At 41.0% G+C, this 27,531-nt stretch overlaps 1 protein-coding gene across 7 annotated transcripts in view; it reads left to right on the top strand.

Moving 5' to 3' along the window:
- The window catches only part of NRG1 (neuregulin 1), a 184,390-nt gene that overhangs the window by 133,666 nt on the left and 23,193 nt on the right, over window positions 1-27,531 (top strand). For all 7 annotated transcript variants that reach the window (XM_035140858.2, XM_035140857.2, XM_035140859.2 and 4 more), the window contains one exon: window positions 22,163-22,289. In XM_035140858.2, coding sequence (XP_034996749.2) covers window positions 22,163-22,289 — 127 coding nt within the window. The remainder of the gene's footprint in view (window positions 1-22,162; window positions 22,290-27,531) is intronic.

Raw genomic sequence — 27,531 nt, forward strand, 5'->3', positions numbered from 1 at the left:
GACACAAGAATGCAGCATACAGTTTTTGTATAGTAGGCAGATATGCCAGCACAGATGATTAAGATCAGGGGGCCAGTGAGAGGAATTAAGTGGCTTGCATCCTCTCCTGGTGTCCTTCACACACTGTAAGCATTTTACATGCTACGGAGATAAGATGTTATGGTGTATGTAAGTGGGCAGATCATTCTTATAATTCTTTCAGCAGTATCTTCACAACTGACTAATTCACACCATCACTTTTCAAGCAAGGCATTTCCTATAATGGATTGACTCTTTGGAGGAGTTTGTTTTGTCTAAAATTGCATAGCTCTGGTATCAGGAAGGAACAACAAAGTTCTTCTCTAATCCTGCGGAGAAATGCCAGCAATTGTGTTGACCTTACCACTGAGATGCCATACCCTTCTCAGCTGTGATTAAGATGTACATGATTGATCTAGATGTATAGCTCCCAGGAAAGCCCTAAAGTCAGCTCTGCTGAGTTGTAATGGAATAGCCCGGAGAAAGATTCTGCTTACAATTTTGCCCTTACCTAGTCAAATTTGGTTATATCTTAGCTGACCTTGACAAAACTTTTTCCTGAAGAAATATAATCGTGCTTGGCCCACTGAGTGAAAACAGCCAATGATATTATATTTCTTATGGCATATAATCACTTAAGTCACTTGAACAAACCTATGTAGTAAGAAGCATCAACATGAGTGGTAAGGTCCAGATAAAAATACTGAAAATCAGCACAAGCACGTATTTAATCAATTGAACATATATGATTTAATTCAACTCAATGACCTTTTTATTGAGTGCCATGAAGGCAGGAGCACACCTATGTAATGGATTCATTCATACAATATTTTTATGGGCTCTCACTGCACTTCCCACTTCAACAACTGTAATGAATTTATGAATATCCTTGAACAGAGATATTGATGTAATGAATGTATGAATATCCTTGAACAGAAGCATGGCATGGAATCAGCACTGCTTAAAGCTCCATCCTAGCTCCAGCATTGGCCATCACTCTGGTGTCCTGCTGGAATGCTGTGTAAGAACTGATCTGGTATCATGTTGGAGATTCATTCCCCGTGTCTGGAGTCATGGGATTGTTGTCTATCACATAACGGTGTATGTTTTCATTCCACAGAGTGGGAAGTGACGGAGACAGGATGTTTGTGTTACTGTGTTCTGTGAAATGGGATTATTGTCCTTTGTTCTCTCTCTTTGCTGTCTGATGCTAAAAAGAGAGGGAGCCATGTTGCAGTGCTCTGTGTGTGCTTATATGTAAATAAAGTAGATTAGCCAAATGCTGAGTTGCTGAGGTCTGTTAGGCGAACTGCGAACACTCTGCGGATCCCTAAGTGTGCTGATGTCTGTTGGCATCAGTCGCTGTGATGTTCGGCAGAAGAAAGCTTTTGAAGCTCCCGAACACTTGGCCAGGAGGGAGAGAACATGCCAGTCAGGCATGTGTCTCTGCCAGAATCCTACACGAGAGTAGGATGCTCCTAACACATTGCACATATTGGCTTTGAAGTAGATCCCAATGGTCCAACGGCTTCACTAGCCTATCTCCTTCTAGTACTGTATTTAAAACATTTTCCTCTCTTGCTCTGTTTTTGGTAATGTGCACCTCAGATTCTTTTTTTTAACATCCCAAATTGTCTGCTTGCATTTCTTTTGCCGAAGTTTGAGTTCCTTTTTTGCTCTCCTGTTTTGACAAGGCTTTCATTTTCTAAAGGAAGCCTTCTTGCCTCTAATAGCTTCTTTGACTCTGCTTCATTAACCACACAGGAATCCTCTTCTCCTCAATGATACTTTTCTTGATCTGTGGTATACATCCTAGCTGAGCTTCTAATACTGTGGTTTTAAAGAATTTCCAAGCATTTTGGAGATATTTGACCCGTGTGACTTTGTGTTTCAACTTCATATTTACCAGTCTCCAGAAGTTTCTTCTTTTTGAATCGAAATGTGACTTGTGTTCATATTATTAGCAACTGTCCATTTACATATATATTGACTCTGATAACTATTCACAGTCAATTCAACAGCATTTACATCTTGCTCCTGCTCTTAGGTGCCACCCCAAGTTCCAGGGTCACCACTCCTCTGGTGAGCTTTATGACAAATTGTTCTAGGTCTCAGTCATTTAGGGTCTCTAGATGTTCAGTAAAATGTATTGGGACAGCTCTGCTCAGAGGTGAGCTGATGGGAGGGGACATAGTATGTTAGCTTCATTTCAGTGAGGCTGGTGATGGGGGTTTGGCTTCTAGAATGAGCAGCAGAGAGGCACAATTAATCTCGTGAATGTGCATGGGTGTTCTACAAAGCAATCTTCTCATAACTGGAATTGGGCCTACACAATCAACAAAATCCACATTGTGTTTCTGTTAAGGACTTAAGAGCCCTGCTGGATCAGACCAAGGAAACACCTAGTCCAGGAACAGTGACCAATCAGATACCTATAGGAGGCTTATAAACAGCTGTATGTAATTGGCATTCAGAAGCATAATGTGTCTGACACTGCACATCATGTTGTGCAGACTTCTATACATTTTTAAAGATCATATTCCCTTTTTTTCTGTATCAAATATCAAAATGGACCAGTAGCCCCCTAACCTGACAAATGTTTTAGTTTTCACGTATGGACTAATATCTATTGCTTCCCTGTTACAGATATAATATCACTAGCTTTAACTTACCCATTAGATCTTTTAGAAATCAGGCTTGCCTCATAGGATGAGAGTCAACATGAAAAACAATCAAATCACTCTTAATAATGATTGCATGTGAGATAATTTCAGCATTTGGTCCGAGTCCAAAATTATAATTGAGCAGAGTTAAAATAGAAGATTCTCATCCTGGCTTTGAGTGTCATTTGTCCATTATTAAATTAGCAGCTGAAACTCAGGAAATAATGTTACATGACTAAAAATATAATTTTGCAATGTAGTCAGCTATCAGGTCCTCCTAAAGAAGCGTTGACAAGGAAGTTGCCTCAAACTTTATGTAGTTAAAACAGGGAAAAAAGAAGAATTGTTATTTGTTTTGTAGCATGACTATGCAAGACTACTCGTGTTTGTAAAGTTATGTTGCAGCTCTTTATCCTGTTACAACTTCATTGGGGTTATTTTTTAGATTAGATAAAATTTACTACACTTTTCTATTACAATAATACAGCAGCTTACAATACTTATAGAAAAGGGCACTCTGACTTCAGACGGTCAAGGTTGGGCATTTTAAACCTGGGGTATTAAATAAAAAGCACCAACATTATAGAGGACTGTATATACCAGGAGTAGGCATCTTTTTGTGGCACTCCAGATGTTATTAAACACTGGTTCCTAATGTCCCTGGCCATTGACCATGCTAGCTGGAATTTTTAGAGTTGGAATCCAGTGAAATTTGGAGGGTCACAGATTGTGTTAACTTTAACTAGGAGGGAGTGTCTGGCAGACCAAAACCAGCTCCTCAACTTCAGTGGCTATTGTGCCAAATTTGGTTACAATGTCTTAACAGTTCTCCAAATATGTGCATTTTTGAAACGTTGTTTTTTGTTTCAAAATGGTACCCAGGTTATCCAAAAATAGACTAAACCATGCTCCATGACCATCATGTTGGATATATTAAACTGTGTATAAATGTTCTGACAAACAATTTTTCAAAATACATTTGATTGGTCCATTATGACACACAATTGTGTCCCAGTCAAAATAAGTTAACCCTGACAGCCTAGGAAGTTCCCAGTTTGTGAAGATAAACAATGAAGAAGCAGTGCTGCTTAGAGAAGTTCATGAGGAGAGGTTTGTACAACAAATTTTTCATTTCCCCCATAAAATATTATTAAGATGACAAAATGCAGTTGTTACCTTAAAGGGGGTTAATACAAACAACAGCAAACTATAATAATAACCACAGTAAGACAATACCATCTACCCATACAATGTTTTTACTGCTGTTTCCAATTAGGTGTTATAATTGGTCTTTATTTTATCAAAGGGTGTATCTTACCTGTAGCTGAGTAACTTTAACTGAACCTCTTTGGAAACAGAGCAATGAAAAATGTCATGAGGGACATCCTCACCTGCTCCAAAGATTCAGTGGTGAAGGTTAAATGGAATAATATGGAAATGCTTGTCTTGGCTGTAGATAGCACTTACTGAATGCTGAGTAAAGTGAAATCGTTCCTCAGGGGAAATTTACAAAGGCCCAATAAAGAGGATTCGTAGCCATGATAAAAATTTTTATCAATGAATACTAAGGAACCATCTTAGAAATTGGCATGGGTGATGGATCTTGTTGAATAAAAGTATTGTGGATTTTATTCCCAAATTCTATTTTGGCAGCGTAAAATTTCATTATAAAAAAATGTTCTACCAAAAAAAACACCATCAGTTGACTACCCATGGAATCTATGCGGGAGAATAAAGTTTAAGTTCTTAAGACCAAAATATCTTAGGTAACCTATCCTCAGCTGGAATTTAATGCAATGCTGCTCCAAATTTGAATAAGGGAAGATATGTAGAGCTAAGTCTCAGCTAATGAGGTTCCTTCAATGCATTTGAACTTGTATATATTGTTTTTTCTTGTCATCCTGTTGACTCCCTCTGGTCAGAGAAGTCATACTCCCTTTATTAGCTGTAGTATTTCCATTCCTCTTGTTCCTATCTTTATCGTAGCCAAAGGACAAAAAAGACCCCACACAAAATAACTTAGGCTGTGCACATGCTAATCTGTTTGTAGCACAAAAATGTAGTTTTTTTCACACTGAAATCATTCATGCTCTGCTTCAGATGCTTTCAATATACAGTGGTACCTCGACTTACGAAGACAATCCGTTCCGCAACCGCCTTCGTCGAAGTCTTCGGTTGTCAAAGTGCCGCTTCTGCGCATGCGCGAAGCGCGATTTTGCGCTTCTGCGCATGCGCCGACTGTGCGAGCCGCTTTGCGCAGGCGCAGAATGTGCACACGGGACGCACATGGCAAAAAGACTTCCGGGGTTGTCGACTTCGGAAGTCGAAACCTTCGGAAGTCGAATCGTTCGGATGTCGAGGTACCATTGTAGATTAATTCTAGATCCTACCATCCTTGAAAATCATCCCCTTGATTAGATTATCCACACTTCTTCCTACTCCCTAAATATGCCCCAGGGGAATGAAGAAGGAAGTAGTGATTGTCATCTTGGTATACACTCACCTGCAACATTATTGGGCAGTTGAGGATATACTCTCCCCTATTGCCAGATCTGCCTACATCTGTTTTCAAATGGACACACTGCAAGGAATCAATCTGCAATGAGCTTTTATTTTTGGAATGAAACCAGTTTCTCAAAAAGTACTTTCAGGAGCAAATAATCTGCAATAGATCTGGATCAGGCACCCCCAAACTTCGGCCCTCCAGATGTTTTGGACTACAATTCCCATCATCCCTTACTACTTGTCCTGTTAGCTAGGGATCATGGGAGTTGTAGGCCAAAACATCTGGAGGGCCGCAGTTTGGGGGTGCCTGATCTAGATAGTGTGTGGACTGCATAGGGGAAAAAACCAAGTACTGTACTTCAGTCATGTGTAAGCAGCCTTAGATTTTAATACTTTAGGGCAAAGCTTTATATCTGCCTTGTAAAATAAATATTCTCAGAGTAGCCAATGATTGACCAATACAGATTTAAATAGATTATTTAAATGAATTCTTGTTCATTTTGTTTACTGTGAGTAATAAGTAAGGGAGGGAGGGATATAGATTTATTATTGCAGCACCATTACATTAGGAATACTACAGCGAGGGAACTTTTTAGCATTTCATTATAAATCTTATTTTTGACAACCTAAATGCATTCTATAAATATTAAATAACAGAAAAGTATCATTTAGTCTCTGCTAGAGATATCTATGGAATCACTTCTGTCGATGAAATAAGATAACCACAGAAAGAGAATAGAGAGCCAAGAATTCACTGTTTGTTAAATGTAACTCTTCTGTTACAAGAATCTCTTTCTCTCTTTTTTTGTACATTTCAAAGCATCACACACAACAGGGGAGGTTAATCCATTATGGAGAATGCAGTGCTTCCCCATTAGGTCAGCCTGCCCCAGACTGTCCACTGCTAGCCTCCTTAATACTATAGCTAGCTGAGGGTCTGACCAATATGAGTCTGACCATACTGCGGGAGGCAGTGGAAGACAGGAGTGCCTGGCATGCTCTGGTCCATGGGGTCACGAAGAGTCGGACACGACTAAACAACAAAGCTAGGTGGTGTCACTGACTGTTAACGATATATGTTCACTATTCCATGATCTCTAGTCTAGAGAATTCTGCCTACAGTTAGACGCTTGGGGGTAAGAGTAAGCAGGAGAAAAGAAGTAGCTTTAAAATATAAAATATTCTATTTGATGAATAGCTTCAGTGTGTCAGTGACATTTTATTGTAAATGTTCCTTATGTGGCTGAAAGGAAAATCCCAATCATGCCATTCTGCAACTGTGATGAGATTTGGAGGAAGATGGTTGAGATGAAAAGGGTGCATTTTTTTTCAAAAGAGGGAGACCGTCCATCTTCTTGAGTTTGCAATGTGCAGCATGCCCATGCAGAAAATCTGATTTCACTGTTGAAATGATTAGTAGCTCACAGAGAACTGCTGGGTGATTCTCAGATTAGGAACTGCATTGTCAGAGTTTTTAGTTTTCCTAGGAGGAATCTCTTTCTGACTCCAGTAATTCTTCCCTTTGGGTGATAGGGCAGAGATGCTATGAGGAAATTAGATGAATCTGTATTTCCTTTTTAGGTGACTGCTTTTAAGATTGAACTATACACACACATAGTCATTACAACCCACTGGGAGGAGTGCAGAGAGAAGAAATGCCATGGAGCACCTGTAGCACCAAAACCAGACACCTTCACCTGTCCCCCCTGCATTAAAACATGTCTCTCGCCTATTGGTTTCTACAGCCACAGCAGGCGCTGTAACTCTCCCAATGGTTTGATCTGGCCCTCAAAGGCGCACTCTTCCATTGACAGATGGATGCCAACAGTATATTAAGAAAAAGCAGGATCTATCCCTGTCCATTCATTCATTCATTCAGCATTTATTGGTGTAACCCCTGACAATTATCATTTCAGTTTTTTGTACAACAACTCAGATTCTCCCAAGTGTTCTTTCCTTATCCTATCTGTTGAACAGCTTGCTGACATTTTTGCCTTACTGTTTTAATGCAATGTGTTACTAAATATATGCCATAAAGAAAAAGAAGAAACCCAATCAAACTAGTGGGGTCCAAACCAAGGCAGCAAAGGGGGGAATTTCTTCCTAGAGCTTATCTTCCTCAGGACCAGAGCAGGGGAGTAAAGAGTTAAATTCCTCCTCCACACCTGCTGCTGTTCCTATGAATATGAGCCCCCCCCCCCGTGCTATTTGTACTTTTTAAATCTGCATATTAAATGCAAAAAAGCATTCAGCACCATATTTTGGCCTTTAATTGATATTACAAAAGACGCTGAATATGCAATGGTTTTGTTTGCATTAATGGGGCTGTATTCTAGTACAATATTCTGAGGCTGAGTTTCCCAAAGTTTGGTGTCCAGAGCTCTTTGGTATCTGTTTTTCTGTTTTCCCATTTAGATTTTTATATATCCAGTGTAAGTAGCACTGGAACCATTCCTTTGGACAGGGCATTTCTGCTTCAGTTATGGCTTCTGCTAACAAATATGAATTTTGACTGTCTTAAATTCATGCTGTTTTGGGTCTTATGGCAAGCTGAGAAATATGTGTGCTCTAGGCAGTTAAAAAAAACATTTTGGAGTTAGAGCACTCAGAATGATCTATCCAAATATGAGTGCAGTGGTACCTTGGTTTAAGAACAGCTTAGTTTATGAACAACTTGGATTAAGAACGCTGCAAACCTGGAAGTAGGTGTTTTGGTTTATTAACTTTGCCTTGGAAGCAGAACATGTTCCACTTCCTGGAGTGTAAATTGAGTCCCCCCGCTGCTATGGGAAAGCATGCCTTGGTTTAAGAATGCTTTGGTTTGAGAAGGGACTTCTCAAGTTCGTAAACCAAGGTACCACTGTATTTATCTTCTTTGTTGTTGTTGTTTAGTCGTTTAGTCGTGTCCGACTCTTCGTGACCCCATGGACCATAGCACGCCAGGCACTCCTGTCTTGCACTGCCTCCCGTAGTTTGGTCAAACTCATGTTCGTAGCTTCGAGAACACTGTCCAACCATCTTGTCCTCTGTCGTCCCCTTCTCCTAGTGCCCTCAATCTTTCCCAACATCAGGGTCTTTTCCAAGGATTCTTCTCTTCTCATGAGGTGGCCAAAGTATTGGAGCCTCAGCTTCACGATCTGTCCTTCCAGGGAGCACTCAGGGCTGATTTCCTTAAGAATTGATAGGTTTGATCTTCTAGCAGTCCATGGGACTCTCAAGAGTCTCCTCCAGCACCATAATTCAAAAGCATCAATTCTTCGGCGATCAGCCTTCTTTATGGTCCAGCTCTCACTTCCATACATCACTACTGGGAAAACCATAGCTTTAACTATACGGACCTTTGTCGGCAAGGTGATGTCTCTGCTTTTTAAGATGCTGTCTAGGTTTGTCATTGCTTTTCTCCCAAGAAGCAGGCGTCTTTTAATTTCGTGACTGCTGTCACCATCTGCAGTGATCAAGGAGCCCAAGAAAGTAAAATCTCTCACTGCCTCCATTTCTTCCCCTTCTATTTGCCAGGAGGTGATGGGACCAGTGGCCATGATCTTGGTTTTTTTGATGTTGAGCTTCAGACCATATTTTGCGCTCTCCTCTTTCACCCTCATTAAAAGGTTCTTTAATTCCTCCTCACTTTCTGCCATCAAGGTTGTGTCATCTGCATATCTGAGGTTGTTGATATTTCTTCCGGCAATCTTAATTCCTGCTTGGGATTCATCTAGTCCAGCCTTTCGCATGATGAATTCTGCATATAAGTTAAATAAGCAGGGAGACAATATACAACCTTGTCGTACTCCTTTCCCAATTTTGAACCAATCAGTTGTTCCATATCCAGTTCTAACTGTAGCTCCTTGTTCCACATAGAGATTTCTCAGGAGACAGATGAGGTGATCAGGCACTCCCATTTCTTTAAGAACTTGCCATAGTTTGCTGTGGTCGACACAGTCAAAGGCTTTTGCATAGTCAATGAAGCAGAAGTAGACGTTTTTCTGGAACTCTCTAGCTTTCTCCATAATCCAGCGCATGTTTGCTATTTGGTCTCTGGTTCCTCTGCCCTTTCGAAATCCAGCTTGCACTTCTGGGAGTTCTCGGTCCACATACTGCCTAAGCCTGCCTTGTAGAATTTTAAGCATAACCTTGCTAGCGTGTGAAATGAGCGCAATTGTGCGGTAGTTGGAGCATTCTTTGGCACTGCCCTTCTTTGGAATTGGGATGTAGACTGATCTTCTCCAATCCTCTGGCCATTGCTGAGTTTTCCAAACTTGCTGGCATATTGGGTGTAGCACCTTAACAGCATCATCTTTTAAAATTTTAAATAGTTCAGCTGGAATATCATCACTTCCACTGGCTTTGTTATTAGCAGTGCTTTCTAAGGCCCATTTGACTTCACTCTCCAAGATGTCTGGCTCAAGGTCAGCAACCACACTACCTGGGGTGTACGAGATCTCCATATCTTTCTGGTATAATTCCTCTGTGTATTCTTGCCACCTCTTCTTGATGTCTTCTGCTTCTGTTAGGTCCTTACCACTTTTGTCCTTGATTATGGTAATCTTTGTACGAAATGTTCCTTTCATATCTCCAATTTTCTTGAACAGATCTCTGGTTTTCCCCATTCTATTGTTTTCCTCTATTTCTTTGCATTGCTCATTTAAGAAGACCCTCTTATCTCTCCTTGCTGTTTTTTGGAAATCTGCATTCAGTTTCCTGTATCTTTCCCTATCTCCCTTGCATTTTGCTTGCCTCCTCTCCTCCGCTATTCGTAAGGCCTCGTTGGACAGCCATTTTGCCTTCTTGCATTTCCTTTTCCTTGGGATGGTTTTCGTTGCTGCCTCCTGTATAATGTTACGAGCCTCCATCCATAGTTCTTCAGGCACTCTGTCCACCAAATCTAAATCCTTAAACCTGTTCCTCACTTCCACTGTGTATTCATAAGGGATTTGATTCAGATTGTATCTTACTGGCCCAGTGGTTTTTCCTACTTTCTTCAGTTTAAGCTGGAATTTTGCTATAAGAAGCTGATGATCTGAGTTACAGTCAGCTCCAGGTCTTGTTTTTGCTGACTGTATAGAGCTTCTCCATCTTTGGCTGCAGAGAATATAATCAATCTGATTTCGATGCTGCCCATTTGGTGATATCCATGTGTAGAGTCGTCTCTTGTGTTGTTGGAAGAGAGTGTTTGTGATGACCAGCTTGTTCTCTTGACAGAACTCTATTAGCCTTTGCCCTGCTTCATTTTGAACTCCAAGGCCAAACTTGCCAGTTGTTCCTTTTATCTCTTGATTCCCTACTTTAGCATTCCAATCCCCTGTAATGAGAAGAACATCCTTCTTTGGTGTCATTTCTAGAAGGTGTTGTAGGTCTTCATAGAATTGGTCAATTTCACTTTCTTCAGCACCAGTAGTTGGTGCATAAACTTGGATTACTGTGATGTTAAAAGGTCTGCCTTGGATTCGTATCGAGATCATTCTGTCATTTTTGAGATTGCATCCTATTACAGCTTTTGCCACTCTTTTGTTGACTATGAGGGCCACTCCATTTCTTCTACAGGATTCTTGCCCACAGTAGTAGATATGATAGTCACCCGAACTGAATTCACCCATTCCCTTCCATTTTAGTTCACTGATGCCCAGGATGTCGATATTTATTCTTGTCATCTCATTTTTGACCACATCCAGCTTACCTCTATTCATGGTTCTTACATTCCAGGTTCCTATGCAATATTTTTCTTTACAGCATCGGACTTTCCTTTCGCTTCCAGGCATATCCGCAACTGAGCGTCCTTTCGGCTTTGGCCCAGCCGCTTCATCAGCTCTGAATCTATTTGTACTTGTCCTCCGCTCTTCCTCAGTAGCATGTTGGACGCCTTCCGACCTGAGGGGCTCATCTTCCAGCGTCATAACTTTTATATGCCTGTTGTCTTTGTCCATGGAGTTTTCTTGGCAGGGATACTGGAGTGGCTTGCCAGTTCCTTCTCCAGGTGGATCACGTTTAGTCAAAACTCTCCACTATGACCTGTCCATCTTGGGTGGCCCTGCATGGCCTAGCTCATAGCTTCTCTGAGTTATTCAAGCCCCTTCGCCACGACAAGGCATTGATCCATGAAGGGGCAAAAGCTCCTTCTTACGGAGAGATATTATCTTCTTACGGAGAGATAAATGTATGCTTATCATCCTTCCAATTTTCTTTTCCCCTCTTATGTTGCTGCCACCCATCACATACAGCATATAAAGAATTATTATATCACACTGTTGTTCTCTCTGAAGATGTAAATTGTTATTTTAGGTAGAGCTGACCATCAAATAATTTTAGTAATAGAATGATTTCTATATTTATTTCTTAGAACATGATACAAAATCTGCAGATGATTGTTTTTGTTTTTTAACCCAAGTGAAATGATTCATGTCCAGCTTTAGGAGAGAAAAATGTTTCTCTTTTCTGCTGTGTTTGACCTTGTTAGAATTAGGGGCTTTTTAAGACTCAAGAGATAAGATTTGATTCCGTTCAGAATCAGTAAAGGATGTCTTGTCTGATGATGATGATGATGATGTAGTAGTAGTAGTAGTGTGTGTGTGTGTGTGTGTGTGTGTGTGTGTGTGTGTGTGTGTGTGGTTTAAATAAATAAAAGATCATGGTCTTTTCTGAACAATCATTTTATAAATGTACACTTGCTTCTCATTTGTTATACTGTATTGGCCCAAATATAAGCCACACTCAAATATAAGCTGCACCTTTAAACCTGGAGGGGGGGGGAAAGAGAAAAATTCTCAAATATAAGCCACTCCATTCCTCGCTCTCTCCCTTTCTGGCCTTGGGGGAGAGGACGGTGGACTATGCGTGGGGCAGGCGCTACTTTGCCATGCTCCTGGTGCTGTTTAACCCACGCTCCTGGCTGCAACCTGTAAAGGTCGCGAATATAAGCTGCACTTTAACTTTTCACAGTCAGAATTTGGGGGGAAGTGAGGCTTATATTCAGGCCAATATGGTATGTACCGTACAGTAATACCTCGGGTTACGAACGCGATCCGTTCCGGAACGCAGTTCGTAACCCGAATAGTTCGTAAACCGAACGCAATGGGCGCCGCCATTTTGCACATGCGCAAAGCGTGATTTTCGCGCTTTGCGCATGCGCAGATCGCGCGATCGCGCGCGCGACGCTTCTGCGCACGCGCGTGCGGCGAAAACACTTCCGGGTTTGCGCAGTTCGTAACCCGAACTGCTCGCAAACCGAGGTGGTCGTAACCCAAGGTACGACTGTAGTACTAAGAGTCTTCTTTCAGTATTGCAGTTCTGTTGAAATGGAAGTATGAAAATCTTTCTAGACCCCATTGTCATGGTCAGACCATTTCCTGGTGAGACTTAGGCTTGCAGCTACTTCCGCTCTTCCCGGGTAGTTAAAATGCTTTGTCCCTGAAGGTTGATGGAATCTGATAGATTCTTTGGGGTCTTGTTTCCACCTAGCATGGCTGTCACTCTCTCAAAGCCCAAGTTACTCTGCAGAATACAGAAATGATTCCAGTTGTTTCACAATTACTTGCAAGTGCCGCCCCCCCCACACACACAGTGCACAGAGTCTTGCTCCTAATTTGCTAGAGAGCTGGGGGCATTGAAGCAGATAAGGGAAATGGCTTGAATCCAAGTGGCAGAAAATATCATGCTGGCAGAAACACAAGTAAGAGCAAATTGCAATCACACCTACTTTGTGCCACTGATGGCAGAAAAATCAATATTTGGCCTCGCCATGGCACCTTCAGGAGATTGTCAGGTGGGTCTTTTCTCAGTGATTCGGGACCTGCTTGGTCTTGTTTTGGTCTGTTTTTATACTTATTTTTTTATTGTTGATTCTGTCTTCTTGTAAACTGACTGGGGAACCATCTGGTTGAAGCTTGGTATGTACATCCATAGGATAGATAAGACTGCCTTGCGGTGCCAGCTCACGGATGCTTAAAAATGGAACAGAAGCAGCATTTCAGCGGCAATGCAGTATCACAAATCAGGGCCTTAAACTGGCATGACAATGACGTAACCATGCTATTACAGGAACATAAGCCGGCAAAAATTATAAAGATCAGGATGTTAGTGTAAGTGAGAGTGAGAAGCATTAATTTCATTGTTGTTTAGGGTTTTTTAAAAAATCTTTATTGTCTTAGCATATGCAATTGCCACCATATCTTGCATTCCTTTTTTTCCACAGAGCTTACTTATTTATGCTGTGCAGAAGGGTAGTCTGGTTTTCCTTATATTGGGATATATTAAAAACCTTTCTGCTTATAGGCTCTTAAAACGTTTTAACCACATAGATGTGGCAGTTGTAATAGTCTACCAAGCATGTTGGATTGCGTTCAGTGGGGCTCGCTGCCCCCCAAAGACCCTGATTATACTCTTATTGAAGCTAGTGAATGCCATTTATTTTAGCGAACATAAAAACAAAATCCAGACATTAGTGTGTTAGAGGAAAGCTTTACGATTGCCTTTTTTATCATGACGATGGTATTTCTGTTTTCATATGTAAAATATTTACTGATAAAATTGTATGTTTTATTTATTTCGTGTGTTCAGCTGCCCTTAGGAGTATTTAAGTTATGAGGACATACATTTCTTAGAATAATAATATTAATAATAAATTGCATTATTTTAGTCTTTGGCTCCAGTGCCCCACTGAGTTCAGTGAGAGGTCACCATGCATCAAGATCAGGGGCAAACTAGGTTTAAAATATAAGCCTAGAAATAACTAAAATTTCTTGAATGGTTCTATGCCTCAGATTACATTTGAGATTTCAGAATTGCTTCTTCCACACTAACTTCAGAGCAACATTAAGAATGAAGGCCTGAATCTGCTTCCCTCTTCCCTTTTTCTTTTTATACCATATCAAACAGATTGTAAGCTTGCTGGAAGGAATAGTAGTAGCATAATAGTGATACAGATGTGGGTGCTATCCAGTAAAGTGAAGCACCACTTTTTCCATTTTGCTTGCTGTTCACATTTGGTGGAGGTGAATGAATTCCCAAATAAACTGTGTCTTTGGTACATAATAATAATAATAATAATAATAATAATAATAATAATAATAATAATAATAATATTTTATTTATACCCTGGCCATCTGGCGGGGTTTCCCCAGCCACTCTGGGCGGCTTCCAACAAAAGATTAAAAATACATTAAAACACCAGTCATTAAAAACTCCCTTAAACAGGGCTGTCTTCAGATGTCTTCTAAACATCAGATTGTTGTTTATTTCTTTGACATCTGATGGGAGGGCATTCCACAGGGTGGGTGCCACTACCAAGAAGGCCCTCTGCCTGATTCCCTGTAACTTCACTTCTCACATTGAGGGAACCACCAGTAGGCCTTCAGAGCTTGACCTCAGTGTCCAGGCAGAATGATGGGGGTGGAGATGCTCCTTCAGGTATACTGGACCAAGGCCATTTAGGGCTTTAAAGGTCAGCACCAACACTTTGAATTGTGCTTGGAAACGTACTGGAAGCCAATGCAGATCTTTCAAGACCGGTGTTATGTGGTCTTGGCGGCCGCTCCCAGTCACCAGTCTAGCTGCCACATTCTGGATTAGTTGTAGTTTCCGGGTCACCTTCAAAGGTAGCACCACGTAGAGTGCATTGCAGTAGTCCAAGCGAGAGATAACTAGAGCATGCACCACTCTGGCGAGACAGTCCGCGGGCAGGTAGGGACTCAGCCTGCATAGCAGATGGAGCTGATAGACAGCTGCCCTGGACACAGAATTAACCTGCGCCTCCATGGGCAGCTGTGAGTCCAAAATGACTCCCAGGCTGGGCACCTGGTACTTCAGGGGCACAGTTGCCCCATTCCGGACCAGGGAGTCACCCACACCCACCCGCCCTCTGTCTCCCAAAAACAGTACTTCTGTCTTGTCAGGATTCAACCTTAAACATTGCTCAACTTCCTTTCAAAACAGCCTCTGCTCCATTATCTGCCCCCTCTCATCTCAAAAGCCAACACAACCCAAATGTTTCTGGTCGTGCTGCCTACACCATAAATTAACCTAGCCGGCCTCTTCTGCAGGTTTAGATGCTTTGCAGAGCCAGCACTGCTGCCAAATGGGTCAGTCTCAAGTCTATCAGTGAGAAGGCAATCTGGCACACTAAAACAAAGTGTTTGTCTTTTGTATTTCCTTTCCTTTTTCCAGATTGAACTTTGAAAGGAAATCAGTCCTGACTTTGAGTCATGTTCTGCAATAAGACACATGAAGTTGTTTCAACAAGTTTACATACCCTTGCTTTTTCCTGAGGTGTCTATCTTCCAGCCCCAGTGATTTCCTGTTTTCCTTAGGAGTTGAATGGAATCTTTAAAAAGAGACGTCTAATGTTCATATGCTAAAACTGTATTGTAAACCTGTATTGAAAGGTAAAGGGGCCCCTGACCATTAGGTCTAGTAGTGACCGACTCTGGGGTTGCGGCGCTCATCTTGCTCTATTGGCCAAGGGAGCCGGCGTACAGCTTCGAGGTCATGTGGCCAGCATGACAAAGCCGCTTCTGGCGAACCAGAGCAGCACACGGAATCGCCGTAGCGGTACCTATTTATCTACTTGCACTTTGACATGCTTTTGAACTGCTAGGTTGGCAGGAGCTGGGACCGAGCAATGGGAGCTCATCCCATCGCAGGGATTCGAACCGCTGACCACCCGATCAGCAAGCACTAGGCTCTGTGGTTTAACCCACAGTGCCACCTGTATTATCCCAGTTCAACAATCAGTTTCTTTCGGAATAAGAAATAGGGGTTGATCTTTTTTCCAGAGGTAAACATGGCAGAACAGCAGGTGTGAATTTTACTTTTGTAGACTACCACAGTTTCTACATTCACACCTCTCCCATCTAGGCATCCAAGCAGCATGATCACAGAAAGCACACATTACACCCTTGCAAAAATACTCAAGAAGGATATGAAGTAGGGGTGTGTGGTCTAGGGAGAATCTCAAGGTACAGTTAGAAGGAAGTGGAGGGCTGCAGTTGGCCATTGGCTCTGAGGTTCTCCACACCTGTCCTAGATAACCAACAGGCATAAGCTGTACTTCGTACCCACGCAAAGCTCCTTAACGAAGCTAGAATAATGTGCCATTATCTCTGTGCTGGAAACATCTATGGTGGATGAGGAACCCTTTGCAGTGGGGTTATTGTTTTCATGCTAAGGAATTAACAGGTGGACTCCCACCCATCTAAGTTGTTACCTGATTCAAAGTTGTTTCTTGGTGTTTTTTTCCATTTTCTAGAAAATTGGCAGTTCTCAAGGTTCTAAATACCGCTTCTTGAAAGAATCAAAGTAGTGAAGCCCAATCCATTGCATGTTGGTTTCTCCAGAAAGCCCATTGTGTGGCGAAACCCCGACCTTCCCCGAATGAATAAAAACGCAGGACACAATGATATAAGGTTAATGGGCATAAAAAGGCCACAACTTTATTGATTACAGATTGTAGAGAGGTATTGGCATTAGGCATTGGATCTAACTGACTATACCTGACTCCAGCCCGTTGTGCTGGCAGTCTGAGAAGGGTTAACCACCGTTGGGTGAGACCTGCAATGCGGATCCACTAGGAACTCACCCTGGGGTCACCGGTAGAGGGCGTGCCTTTGGCCCTCACCTTCCAAGCAGAAGGCAAGGAGGCGAGCGAAGGAGGCAGCTGCTAAACAGAAGATCTGAAGCGGCTGGGGGCAGGAACCAAAGAGACCAGGCCCCGGCCGCGCGCTTGCATTTAAGGACGCAAGCCACGCCCCTGAAGCGTCCGGATTGGACGCGCCGGGGGTGACGCGTCCGGGACCCGCCCTATAGCCGGAGGGATGGCAGCCATCCCCCCGGCACATGAAAGGGCCGTGACTGCCTGCAACCTCCCTCTCCGGTGATGCCGGAAGGGCTTTTATATATGGATTCTGTCGCACAATGGTTTATTCTGTGATTTAGGAAGCTGATAAATGGGAGATGTTGTGGAGAAAGTAAGCATATGGAAATAAGGTGTCGTGATTTCTCATTATGTTATTCTCCTCCTCTTACTGCTTCCTTGCATCTCTGCCTGCACCTCTTGAAGTGGAGTGAGTTACAGCGAGGCGTTTGCTGACAGCAGTGACAGCAGTACTTATTCACTGAAACATGTGATAGAGTGAGCTCTTTCTTCTTTCAGTCATCTCTTTTTTTGCCAAAGGAGACACCCTTGTCTACTTACAATTCAGCAAAGGAGTCTTGTTCATGACCCATAAGTTCTGAGACTTGCACATTTTCTTTTCACTGAGCAATGACATCGTACCTTATGGGTCTGATCGTGTATCCACTTGAAATTACACCTGATATCGGCAGAAATCCTACTAAAATACGTACAAGTAGATCTTGTACTTGAGTTCACACAAGTAGCCTAGGGAACATGGGACTTTTCAAAGACGATTAAGGCAGTATAAAAGATACTCAAAAGGGACTTGCGGTGCAGTGCGGTTTTTTTTTTGTTTTTTTTTAAGAGAAATAATTGAATATAGAATGTATTTCCCTAAGTTAAGGCACAAAAAGGTCGACAATGCTTCAGGTAAGCAAAAATTCACCTTTTTTTGCAGAGAATGTATTATGATGAATTATTAAATTGGTTTTATTCGGAGAATTGTTAGGTGCTCTGTTAAACGCAGAGGTAAAGAAATATTTAGAAGAATAGATGAATATTCTCAGAGATGAGAGCTCTTTTTATTTCCTTTTGGTAAAGTACAAATCCTTCTGGGATTTTCTGGCTGCCTTAAAATATTATACTTTGAAAATCTAAAGAGACAGAGAAAGAACTGAGTAAAAGTAAAATTGTTGCTTGTGACATTTCATCCTGTGACACTTAAGACAACTAGTTAGTAATTCTGTATTTCTAAATATTTAGAACTTAAGTTTTCTTCTTTTGGAGTGAATATGACTGCTTTGCATAGATTCATGGAATATAATAGCCAAGACTATCGAACTGAAGTCAAGATCAGTGCTATTTACTCAATTCCTGTTTGGAATGAAATTATTCGTTCTAATTTAGAAGGATGTGTTTTTATCACTCAGTATTGTTTTATGGATACTGTTTTGGGGGTGTTAGCAGTTGAAGTCAGACTAATGAGGTTAAAAGAATCAGCATTAAGGGGGCATTAGTAAAAATAAAATAAAAAAGAATTGCATAGAGGTGATGCATTGATGTTACATAGAAGGATTTCTGCTTTATTAGCCATGTTAGGAAGTATTGAACTTGGTAATGTATCAGAGTTGGTGCAGATTAATTTAGGTGTATGTCTGTGGAGGATTTAAGTCTGAAGACAACAAGGCAACCACTTAGCACAGGTTTACACTATAAACTTGCATAGATTTTGTACCACTTTAACAAACATGGCTTCTCCCATATATCGTGGGAATTGTACTTTGGTGGGGATGCTGAAAATTCTCTGATGGAGGCCCTTGGCTTGCACCACAGTTCCCAGGATTCCCTAAAGAGAGGAAATGGCTGTTAAACCAGTTTCGTCTGCAGCCTAGATTTGTCCACAAGTTTGTATCAGCTAAGAGCTAATTGTTACTCTGAAACTCCCAGGGTGATCAGTTCTGATCTCACAGCTGCTGGGAGAAAAAGTGCAAAGCAAGAAGGCCGCAGCAATTATAGATAGCTTTAGGCTTGACTCCTCTACAACCATCCTTGTAATTCAATTTAAAGCATTCCATTAGCCTTTGTGGCAGTAATAAGCTTTGTCTGCAGGAGCTCAAGCAGACAATATTGCTTTTCTTTTTCAAATTAATGCATTCACTTTCTGAACTGCAGGGCGTCTCCAGAGTAATACCTGTAGTCTGCTTTCGGGAGGAAACATTTTAGAGGGTTAAAGTGGGAGGAGTGGGAAATGGAATTCACATGTGATTCTAGGTAGGCATATGCAATAAATATTTTGACATGCTCAGACTTCTTAACACAGCCTGTGGATTATTAAACCGATGTCTAAGTAAAAGGAGAAAGAAGATTATATTAGGAGAAATTGCTTTCCAACCTGGAGTTACTTAACAACATCTCTTCCACATATTGAAGATAAGATGTGGAGTTCCTTAGAGGACTTTGAGTCAGGGAAGACCTCCTGGAGCCTCTCCCTCCTAAAGGCTTAACCATATGCTTGCTGAGCGATTCTGCAGAACTACGCAGAAACCATGCCAGCCCCCAGATTGCTAAACCTTGGAAATCAGTAGTCCAGCGATCTGGAGAATTGGCAGACGCCTTGGAATTGGGAGTAGAGCAACTAGCAGTTCACATATGAGAGAGAGACAGAGAGCTGAGATGGTGAATAATGGCTCTCCTACTACCTGTTATTTCTCATGTGGTGGGTGCCATCTAGACATTATCCTAGCCATGTGGGGGCCACCTATCTATGAACAATTCCTGCTGCTTTCCTGGGAAGACATTTCAGTGTCCCAGCTGCATGGAACGAGTCAGGTCACCCAAGTCTTTTGTATGGGATTGGCACGTAAGCTTACATTCTCCAAGCTACATGGAATTTCCTCATTATGAAGCAGCTCCCACCTAGCTAAGAGAACACTGAACAAGTACCAGTGTTAAGATCATACATGTGTGAGCACTTTGAAGGTCAGTTATAAAATTAATGGTTATAGCATTGGTGGTATGGTATTATTAGCTTCCTTCCCAGGTGATCCTCTTACAGCATTATAAATAAAAAATTATTAGAGGCCTCAAGCAAAATATTCAGCCATTTCAAAATAATACAACCATCTTCACTTCTGTTCCTTCCTTTTCCTTCACCAGCCTTCTCTGCCTGCTTTGCCCCTCTATAAAATTGTCTCATACAATGGCAGCAAAGCTATTCCTATTTACTCAGAAGTGCACATGTTCAGTGGAGCAAACTTCCAGGGCAGTGTGCATAGGATTGCAGACTCAACTAAATTCTTCATTGGAGTGTTGGCGATGTATTTTTCACACTGTAGTGTCTGACAATAGCAAAATAATTGCAATGAGCCTATTTGCAGGATCACCAACATAATTCTGTATTTGATTGTTTTCCTTTACAACCGGTGAAATGTATGTGAGGCCAAGAGGTTGCCAGGCTATTAATATCTTGTTCTGCTTATGCATGAGAACCAATGGAGCAAGGCAGCACCAAGGAGAGCTCCTAGTGAACACTTTGCTCCCATGAACTGAGGCCTGTTTCAAAACTAGGATATCTTGAAGGGCCAACCTGTCAGCCTGAAAATGGACAATTCTCCTATATTCAGGGCCTTTTGGCCTGCAGGGCTGAACTGGTGAGGTGGTGAGGCACTTGAACCAAGGGGAAGAGGACTGTGAGCCTCCTCATTCTGGTTCTGTGTGCCAGGGGGTTGTGACATCAGATTCAGTTGGTTCCTACTTGGCAGTCTATAGTTCAGTGGATCACCAGCAAGTTCTCAGGCTGGTTCCTTAGCCAGTGCATAGTCTCCAATTTAATGCCCTGGTCACTGCTAGATCCAGGATCAGGATAGTTGGGTGTTTTGTTGTTGTTGTTGTTTTGCAAAGAAAGGAGACATGCAAGATACCATGGGCTCATCCACACCCGTTTATATTATTTAAAATGTGTTATTAAAATGTGACACCAGAGGGCGCTGTAGAGCAGTGAGCCTTCAGCAGTGAAAATGCATTGAGCGTTTTATAACATTGTTTTTAATGATGTTTTACAGATCATTGTAGACCCAGCTCATGTGTAATAGAACTCTGTTTTTTGGCTTTACATTGTACAGTATATACATTTGCAAATTTGTACAGTGACTTTGTTACATGCAAAGCATAAGTTTACCAATTGCTTTAATTTCACTGTTATTTGTTTTTTTTTAAAATAAATCAATCCATTTTATTGCTGTGTATATATTATAGCTGAACTATAGTACGATATAGTTCGTCTTTTCTTTAAACATTCCCAGCTGGAGTGCTTTCCTTTGGGGCTTTTAAAACTAATGCAATGTGCCACTGGGTGTGTTTTTGTGCCTGAGCTGCCCCACTCTCCTCAAGAGAGTGAGGTGGGGATTCATTTAAACACACAGGTGATCATTTTCGCCTTCTGCAGAACTCATGGAGGTGAACTTAGTTGGGAGAAAAATCTGATCACACCACTTCCTCTTTCTTTGTGACTGGTTCAGTTCTATATTTAAACCCAGGCTAGGTGACATGATTGCAACGTGTACAGCGGGTGTAAGTGAGGATGTAGAGATCATAGGAGTATCCAAAAATATTCTGGACAGGGTCATAGTTGTTTTTCTTTGTAATCAAGAAGCTGAATGTTTATTGCAGTAATATTTCAAACACTAAAATGCAAGTGCTGTCATTCTAGTTTGACGCTGTTCTATAAAAAAACTTTTTAAAAAATTGTCCAGTAGCACCTTAGAGACCAACTAAGTTTGTTCTTGGTAGAAGCTTTCGTGTGCATGCACACTTCTTCAGATATACTGAAACAGAAGTCACCAGACCCTATAGTGGGAGGGTGGGGTGGGGTTTTTCTCAGGAAGGTAGTAGGAGATAGGTGATTGACTCAATGGATATGGTAAACCTGTTGATGACTAGTTACAGGTAGGTAGCCATGTTGGTCTGCTGTAGTCGAAACGAAATAAAAAGATTCCTTCCATTAGCACCTTAGAGACCAACTAAGTTTGTCATTGGTATGAGCTTTCGTGTGCATGCACATGAAAGCTCATACCAATAACAAAATTAGTTGGTCTCTAAGGTGCTAATGGAAGGAATTCTGTTGATGACTGTTAACGACTGCAATTAGTCCTACAGGAGAAAGCAAGGGACAGTATGCAGATGATTAGCATATGTAATGAGACAGGAATCCAATATCTCTATTAAGACCAGGTGTCTCCATAGTTTTCAGTTTAGTGATAAGTTGTAATTCAGCAACTTCTCTTTCAAGTCTGCTTCTGAAATTCTTTTGTAATAAGACAGCTGCTGTTCTATAAAGTGTGCAACAGTATTAACATCCCCCCTGTGTTTATTCCAGCCACATCTACATCTACCACTGGGACAAGTCATCTCACAAAGTGTGGTGTGAATAAGAAAGACTTCTGTGTAAATGGAGGCGAGTGCTTCATGGTCACAGATCTCCCAAATCCACGATATTTGTGCAGGTAAAAAAACCAAAACTTTTCTTTAGTAGAGTTGCAGCATCTATTGACAAACATTTTTCTGTGTTACCTGGTAAATTGTTCAACATGGATAATTTACTTCGCAAATGAACAGCAGAGTCACTGCATTTATTTAACCTCCAAAACACATTATATTATGGTCTGGTTCCCAGAGTCATCTCAACAATTTACTAATATTAACCTTAGATCTATTGTTAGACCCAGGGTTGGTTTGGCAACAATCATGTGCATTATTGGGAATGATGTATCAGGAGTGACACTTACATAAAAGGTTTTGAATGCAATTGCTACTGAAATGATGCTTAATAAACCAGGAAGTGTAAAATACAAGATCTGTTTTGCTTCCATTTCAAACTGAACTATCCAGTAAACTTGTCAGCAGGAACACCTTGCAGTCTTTAAGAAATGCATCTTCTTTTTCGTTTTATGGCTATCCATATTAGCATTTAATAACAGAGCTGACCGAAAACAGTTTAACTGATAATGAATTCTTATCAGACATAGTATTCCTGTCCCTGTAATAAACACAATTAAAGTTCATCCCAAAACCAACATAAACAATACCTAGAAGAAAATTAAAATGTATCTAATCATGTTCCTTAAAAGATGACCTTTAGAAAATGGAAGTCTGCAAGCAAAGTATTATCTCATTAGCTGAAATCAATAGATGAAATTCACATCCGCTGTTCCTTCCTACCTCTTGGCCACACCGTCCCCTTAATGTTGCCAGGTCACAACGCTGCAGTGATATTGGCAGGTTTCCCAGTCAAATTATAGATTTCTCTTCAGAAAGGGGAGGATTTGGATTAGCATTATATGTAAAGATAGCTGTGAATCTGAGATTGAAAACCCTGCCAAATGCATCTGATTAAAGATATGAGGACTGAGGAACAAAACTGATATTGCTATGTCAGTGTATTATGTCCAGCCAACCAGAAGACATGGACGATGCTTTCCTAAAACAGGTTACAAAACTTTCACAGAGAAGAGTCATAGTAATACCGGGGTATTTCAACCATCCTGACATCTGATATCAGCCTAGTTCTGCTAAGAATGAACTATCCAATAGAGTCTTGCCATGCCTTGCTGACGACAACTTCATATTTCAGAAAGTGGAAAGAGTAACAAGGGTGTCTGCAATTCTGGATTTAATCCTGATGAACAGGGGAGAACTGGTTGATGAATTGAGAGCAGAGGAAACTCTGAGGGAAAGTGACCATGTCACCTTGGAATTCATAAGGGGAAGGGAGGTGAAAAATGAGCATAAGTGGACATCTGCCGTGGACTTTGGGAAAGCCAATATTCAAAAGGCTCAGAGAAAAGTTGGGCTAGAAATACTTGAATGAGGAAATAGTTCAAAGGGGATGAGAGATTCTGAAAAGTAAGTTGTGGACGGCACTATCACAAACTGTTCCATTGAGAAGGGAAAATGGAAGGCAGTTAAAGAAGCTTGTGATTCCTCACAAGGAGCTCTCCAACAAGAGACTTAAAGGAGGCATGTGTGGAAGAATAGCAAGAGGAACAGATCGCCAAATATGAGCTCAGTGGAGTAGGCTGAACGTCTAAATGCAGTGTCAGGAATAATTAGCTAAGGCTTACAGGGGATGGAAAACAACAACAACCAACTTGCTTATGTTTGGAGCAAGAAAAGGAGCATGGAAGGACTGCAACTTGAGGAAGATGGCAAAACTACTTGAATGTCTATTTTGTCTCAGTCATTTCCTGCAGTGGGAATTCTTCTACCTAGGAAAAGTAGAACAAATGATAAAAGGAGAAACTTGCAGCCTAGAATCGCGAAGGAGATGGTTAGAGAACAGCTAGACACTGGGAATTAGTTCAGGTCTCCAGGACAAGATGAATTATGTCCAGTGCTTTTTTTTAAAAAAAATGTTTAGGGGTACTCTCGTTTTGACTCTGGAAAATAACCATTTTATAGTTCAAATCGGGGAAAATAAATACAGAAAATGGACAAAAGTACAAAGAACATGCATTACCTCATATTACACAGCTGACAGGTTACAGTAACTTCCATATTTGCATGAGATTGTGGGCACTAACATCTTCCTACTCATATTGAAATACTGTCCCTCAACAAGGCAAAACTTTCATCAGTAAAACACCACACATCCACATTCCACACTCCTTCACACATTAAATGCTCACTTCCATCTGAGACTCAGGAAACACTGTGTGACAGGAAATGAGGCCGCCATCGGGGGTAGCAACAGAACTGACGATTCACCGAGCTAGAGAAGAAACTAAAAAAACTTTTAAAAAAATTAATAGTTTCCTCTCCCGTTAGATTCACAAAACGTTTAGAGGTATGCGTACCCCCAGGGGGGGGGGACACTGATTATGCCTCAGGGTGCTGAAGACACTTGCAAGTGTTATTTCTGTAATGACTGAGGATAATGGGTGAACTGCTGGAAGACTGAAGGCAGGGTCAGCTTCTGCTTGTCTTCAAAAAGCGGGGGAAGGCAGATCAAACAAGCTGACACAAATATCAGGCAGAATTGTAGAAGCAGTTGGTTTGTGAGCATCTCCTCTAAACATGCATTGATTACTAGGAAAGAGACGAGTTTTTTGAGTAAGTAGGTGAGACCCTTCAATGACCAGGGCAGGGAATCCTCTAGAGCAGAGGTAGGGAACCTTAGTCTCTAGAGTACTCTATCAGGTCTTTAGAACCCATCTCCAGCCACACCCTTCACTGGGCCCTTTTCACGCCCTGAGTTTTCTTGCCTAGCTAGACTCTTCCCTAGCACTCTGATAATGCTTCATGGATGGATGGATTACAGTCAAGGTTGTGTGAATGCTTCAGAGTTGCAATTTGCATCCATTGCTTCATCCAATTTTGCCCCTGGCCCCCACTCACTCAATCTGAGAAGCAACCCTTCAGATATAAGCAAATTATTTAAAATTTCAATGAGTGTGTTAATTGATGGATTATTAAATACACATCTTTTATTTAATGGAAGCAATTATATCAATAGCACAATACGGTTTGGGTTTCCTATGTGATATCACAATTTCTATTGGGTCAGAGTGAAACAGATACGGATAAATTATTTTGGTTGCTGCAGAGACAGACCTATAGCGTACCATGGGAAGCAGCCGGGTCTTTTTGAGTAGTATGTGAGGTGGAAAAGTTAACCAAATGTTGCACAACCCCCTTGGAATGAACGGCAAACTGACATTTGATTTTAATTGCTTGCTATTTCTTCCTTTAAGTATTACTTCTGTGTTTGCTACATATATACTTGTGTCAATAAATTGGCAATAGTGCTAATAATAAAAGAACAACTGTATGCATTACAAAATATGGAGGCACATGGAAAAACCTCTGTGTTGTTGTTGAACTTGAACTTGTCTCCAAAGTTTCTATGGATGTATATTTTATATCTAAAACCATTTCTGTCCACTTTTTGCATCTGGTAAAGTAGTATTCATGTCACAATAAACATTATATTATAAAATTAGCCTGTTGCAGCAAAAATAACCAAGAGTCCAGTTATGCACCTTTACGATGTATCTGATGAACTGAATTCCAGCCAATGAACGCCTGCAACACTACAACTATGTTAGTGTTTGTTGCACCACTCAGGATTCTTTATGCGTTTCATGCTGCAAGTTGCTTCGTGCCCTTTGCAAAATATGACACGTGTTCTACCGTATAAACAAGAAGCCTACAAATCTGATGGTACCACATGAAATTTTGTCTGTTTGCTGCAACAGGTTAAGATAGCTTTTCTTTTTATCATTTATTTATACAATGTAATTGAATGGAAAGGTCACAATACGTACCTTATTTACATGTTGGAAACATGTTGGGAGTTAGTGGTTTTTCACTACCGTAATTGTGTGGGAAGCTTTCAATCTCATAGGAGAGTTTAATTAGCATCAGCATGACTATAGATAAGAGCAGTGCTTTTTTTCTTTAAAAAAAATGTTTAGGGGTACTCTCATTTTCCTACTCATATTGAAATACTGCCTCTCAATGAGACCAAACTTAGATTCACAAAATGTTTAGGGGTATGCGTACCCCCCAGTAAAAAAGCACCGGATAAGCACATAAGAAAAGCTTGCTGGATCAGGCCAATGGCCCACTGAGGCTGTCCAGAAGGGGGTTCTTTCATAGTTTGAATCAAGACATCCATTTGACTTTTTCTGTACTTCTTCCAAGACATTATTTCTGTCTTGGGTTCAACATAGTACTGAATGTAAATGATAAATCCAACCAAACACTGGCTAGTGCTTATCTTTGCGTCTACCCCATGGCAGTAATAGCAAAAGAAAAGAAAAAAAATAACACCATTGCATCTGATTTGGAAGTTTAAGGGTGACTTTGTGCTTAACACATGCCCATTCTGGTTACTTAAAGGTTCCAGAGGGAGTTTCTACATGAAACCACTGGGAGAGGTTATCTGTAGGTCTTGGGGTATGGTGCCATCAGTATGTAGATGACACTGCCTTCCTTTTCCATTAAGATTCTGAAGAGGCAGTGAAAACCCATAACCAGTGTCTGGAGGCTGTGATAGGCTAAATGTGAGCTAACAAACTGAGATTTAATCCAAACATGACAGAGGTGCTTCTAAGTATGTCCCCTGTTTAACGTGGCATTTAAATAAACCTCAACTTACTTTACTTTTTAAAAAAATGAACTCAAATGAATTGACAGAATTTTTTTGTCGTTGTTTATCATTTACATTGCAATGTCAAGATTATGAATTTGTTGTTGGAAACTAATGCAAAGAGGAAATGTGATCTAATAATAAATTAACTAATCAGCAAGTGATGAGATGGTCCATTCTGAATATATGGTGCTTTTTTTCATGATGTAGATTTTTTGTAATAAAATTGCAAATTAAATCTATGCAATCAGAGTATCTATAATAAATAAAAATAAATAAATAAATTGTCCAGTGGCACCTTAGAGACCAACTAAGTTTGTTCTGGGTATAAGCTTTCGTGTGCATGCAGACTTTTTCTTCTCCTTTCATGCATGCACACAAAAACTTATACCCAGAACAAACTTAGTTGGTCTATAAGGTGCTACTGGACAATTTCATTCATTCATTCATTTATTTAGACTGCGTCAGACCAAGATGGCTACCTACTTGAATATAGAGCAGGCATAGACAACCTTGGCTCTCCAGATGTTTTGGAACTACAACTCCCATGATCCCTAGCTAACAGGGCCAGTGGTCAGGGATCATGGGAGTTGTAG

This window comes from Zootoca vivipara, chromosome 16 (genome assembly GCF_963506605.1).
Source record: "Zootoca vivipara chromosome 16, rZooViv1.1, whole genome shotgun sequence".
Classification (NCBI taxonomy): domain Eukaryota; kingdom Metazoa; phylum Chordata; class Lepidosauria; order Squamata; family Lacertidae; genus Zootoca; species Zootoca vivipara.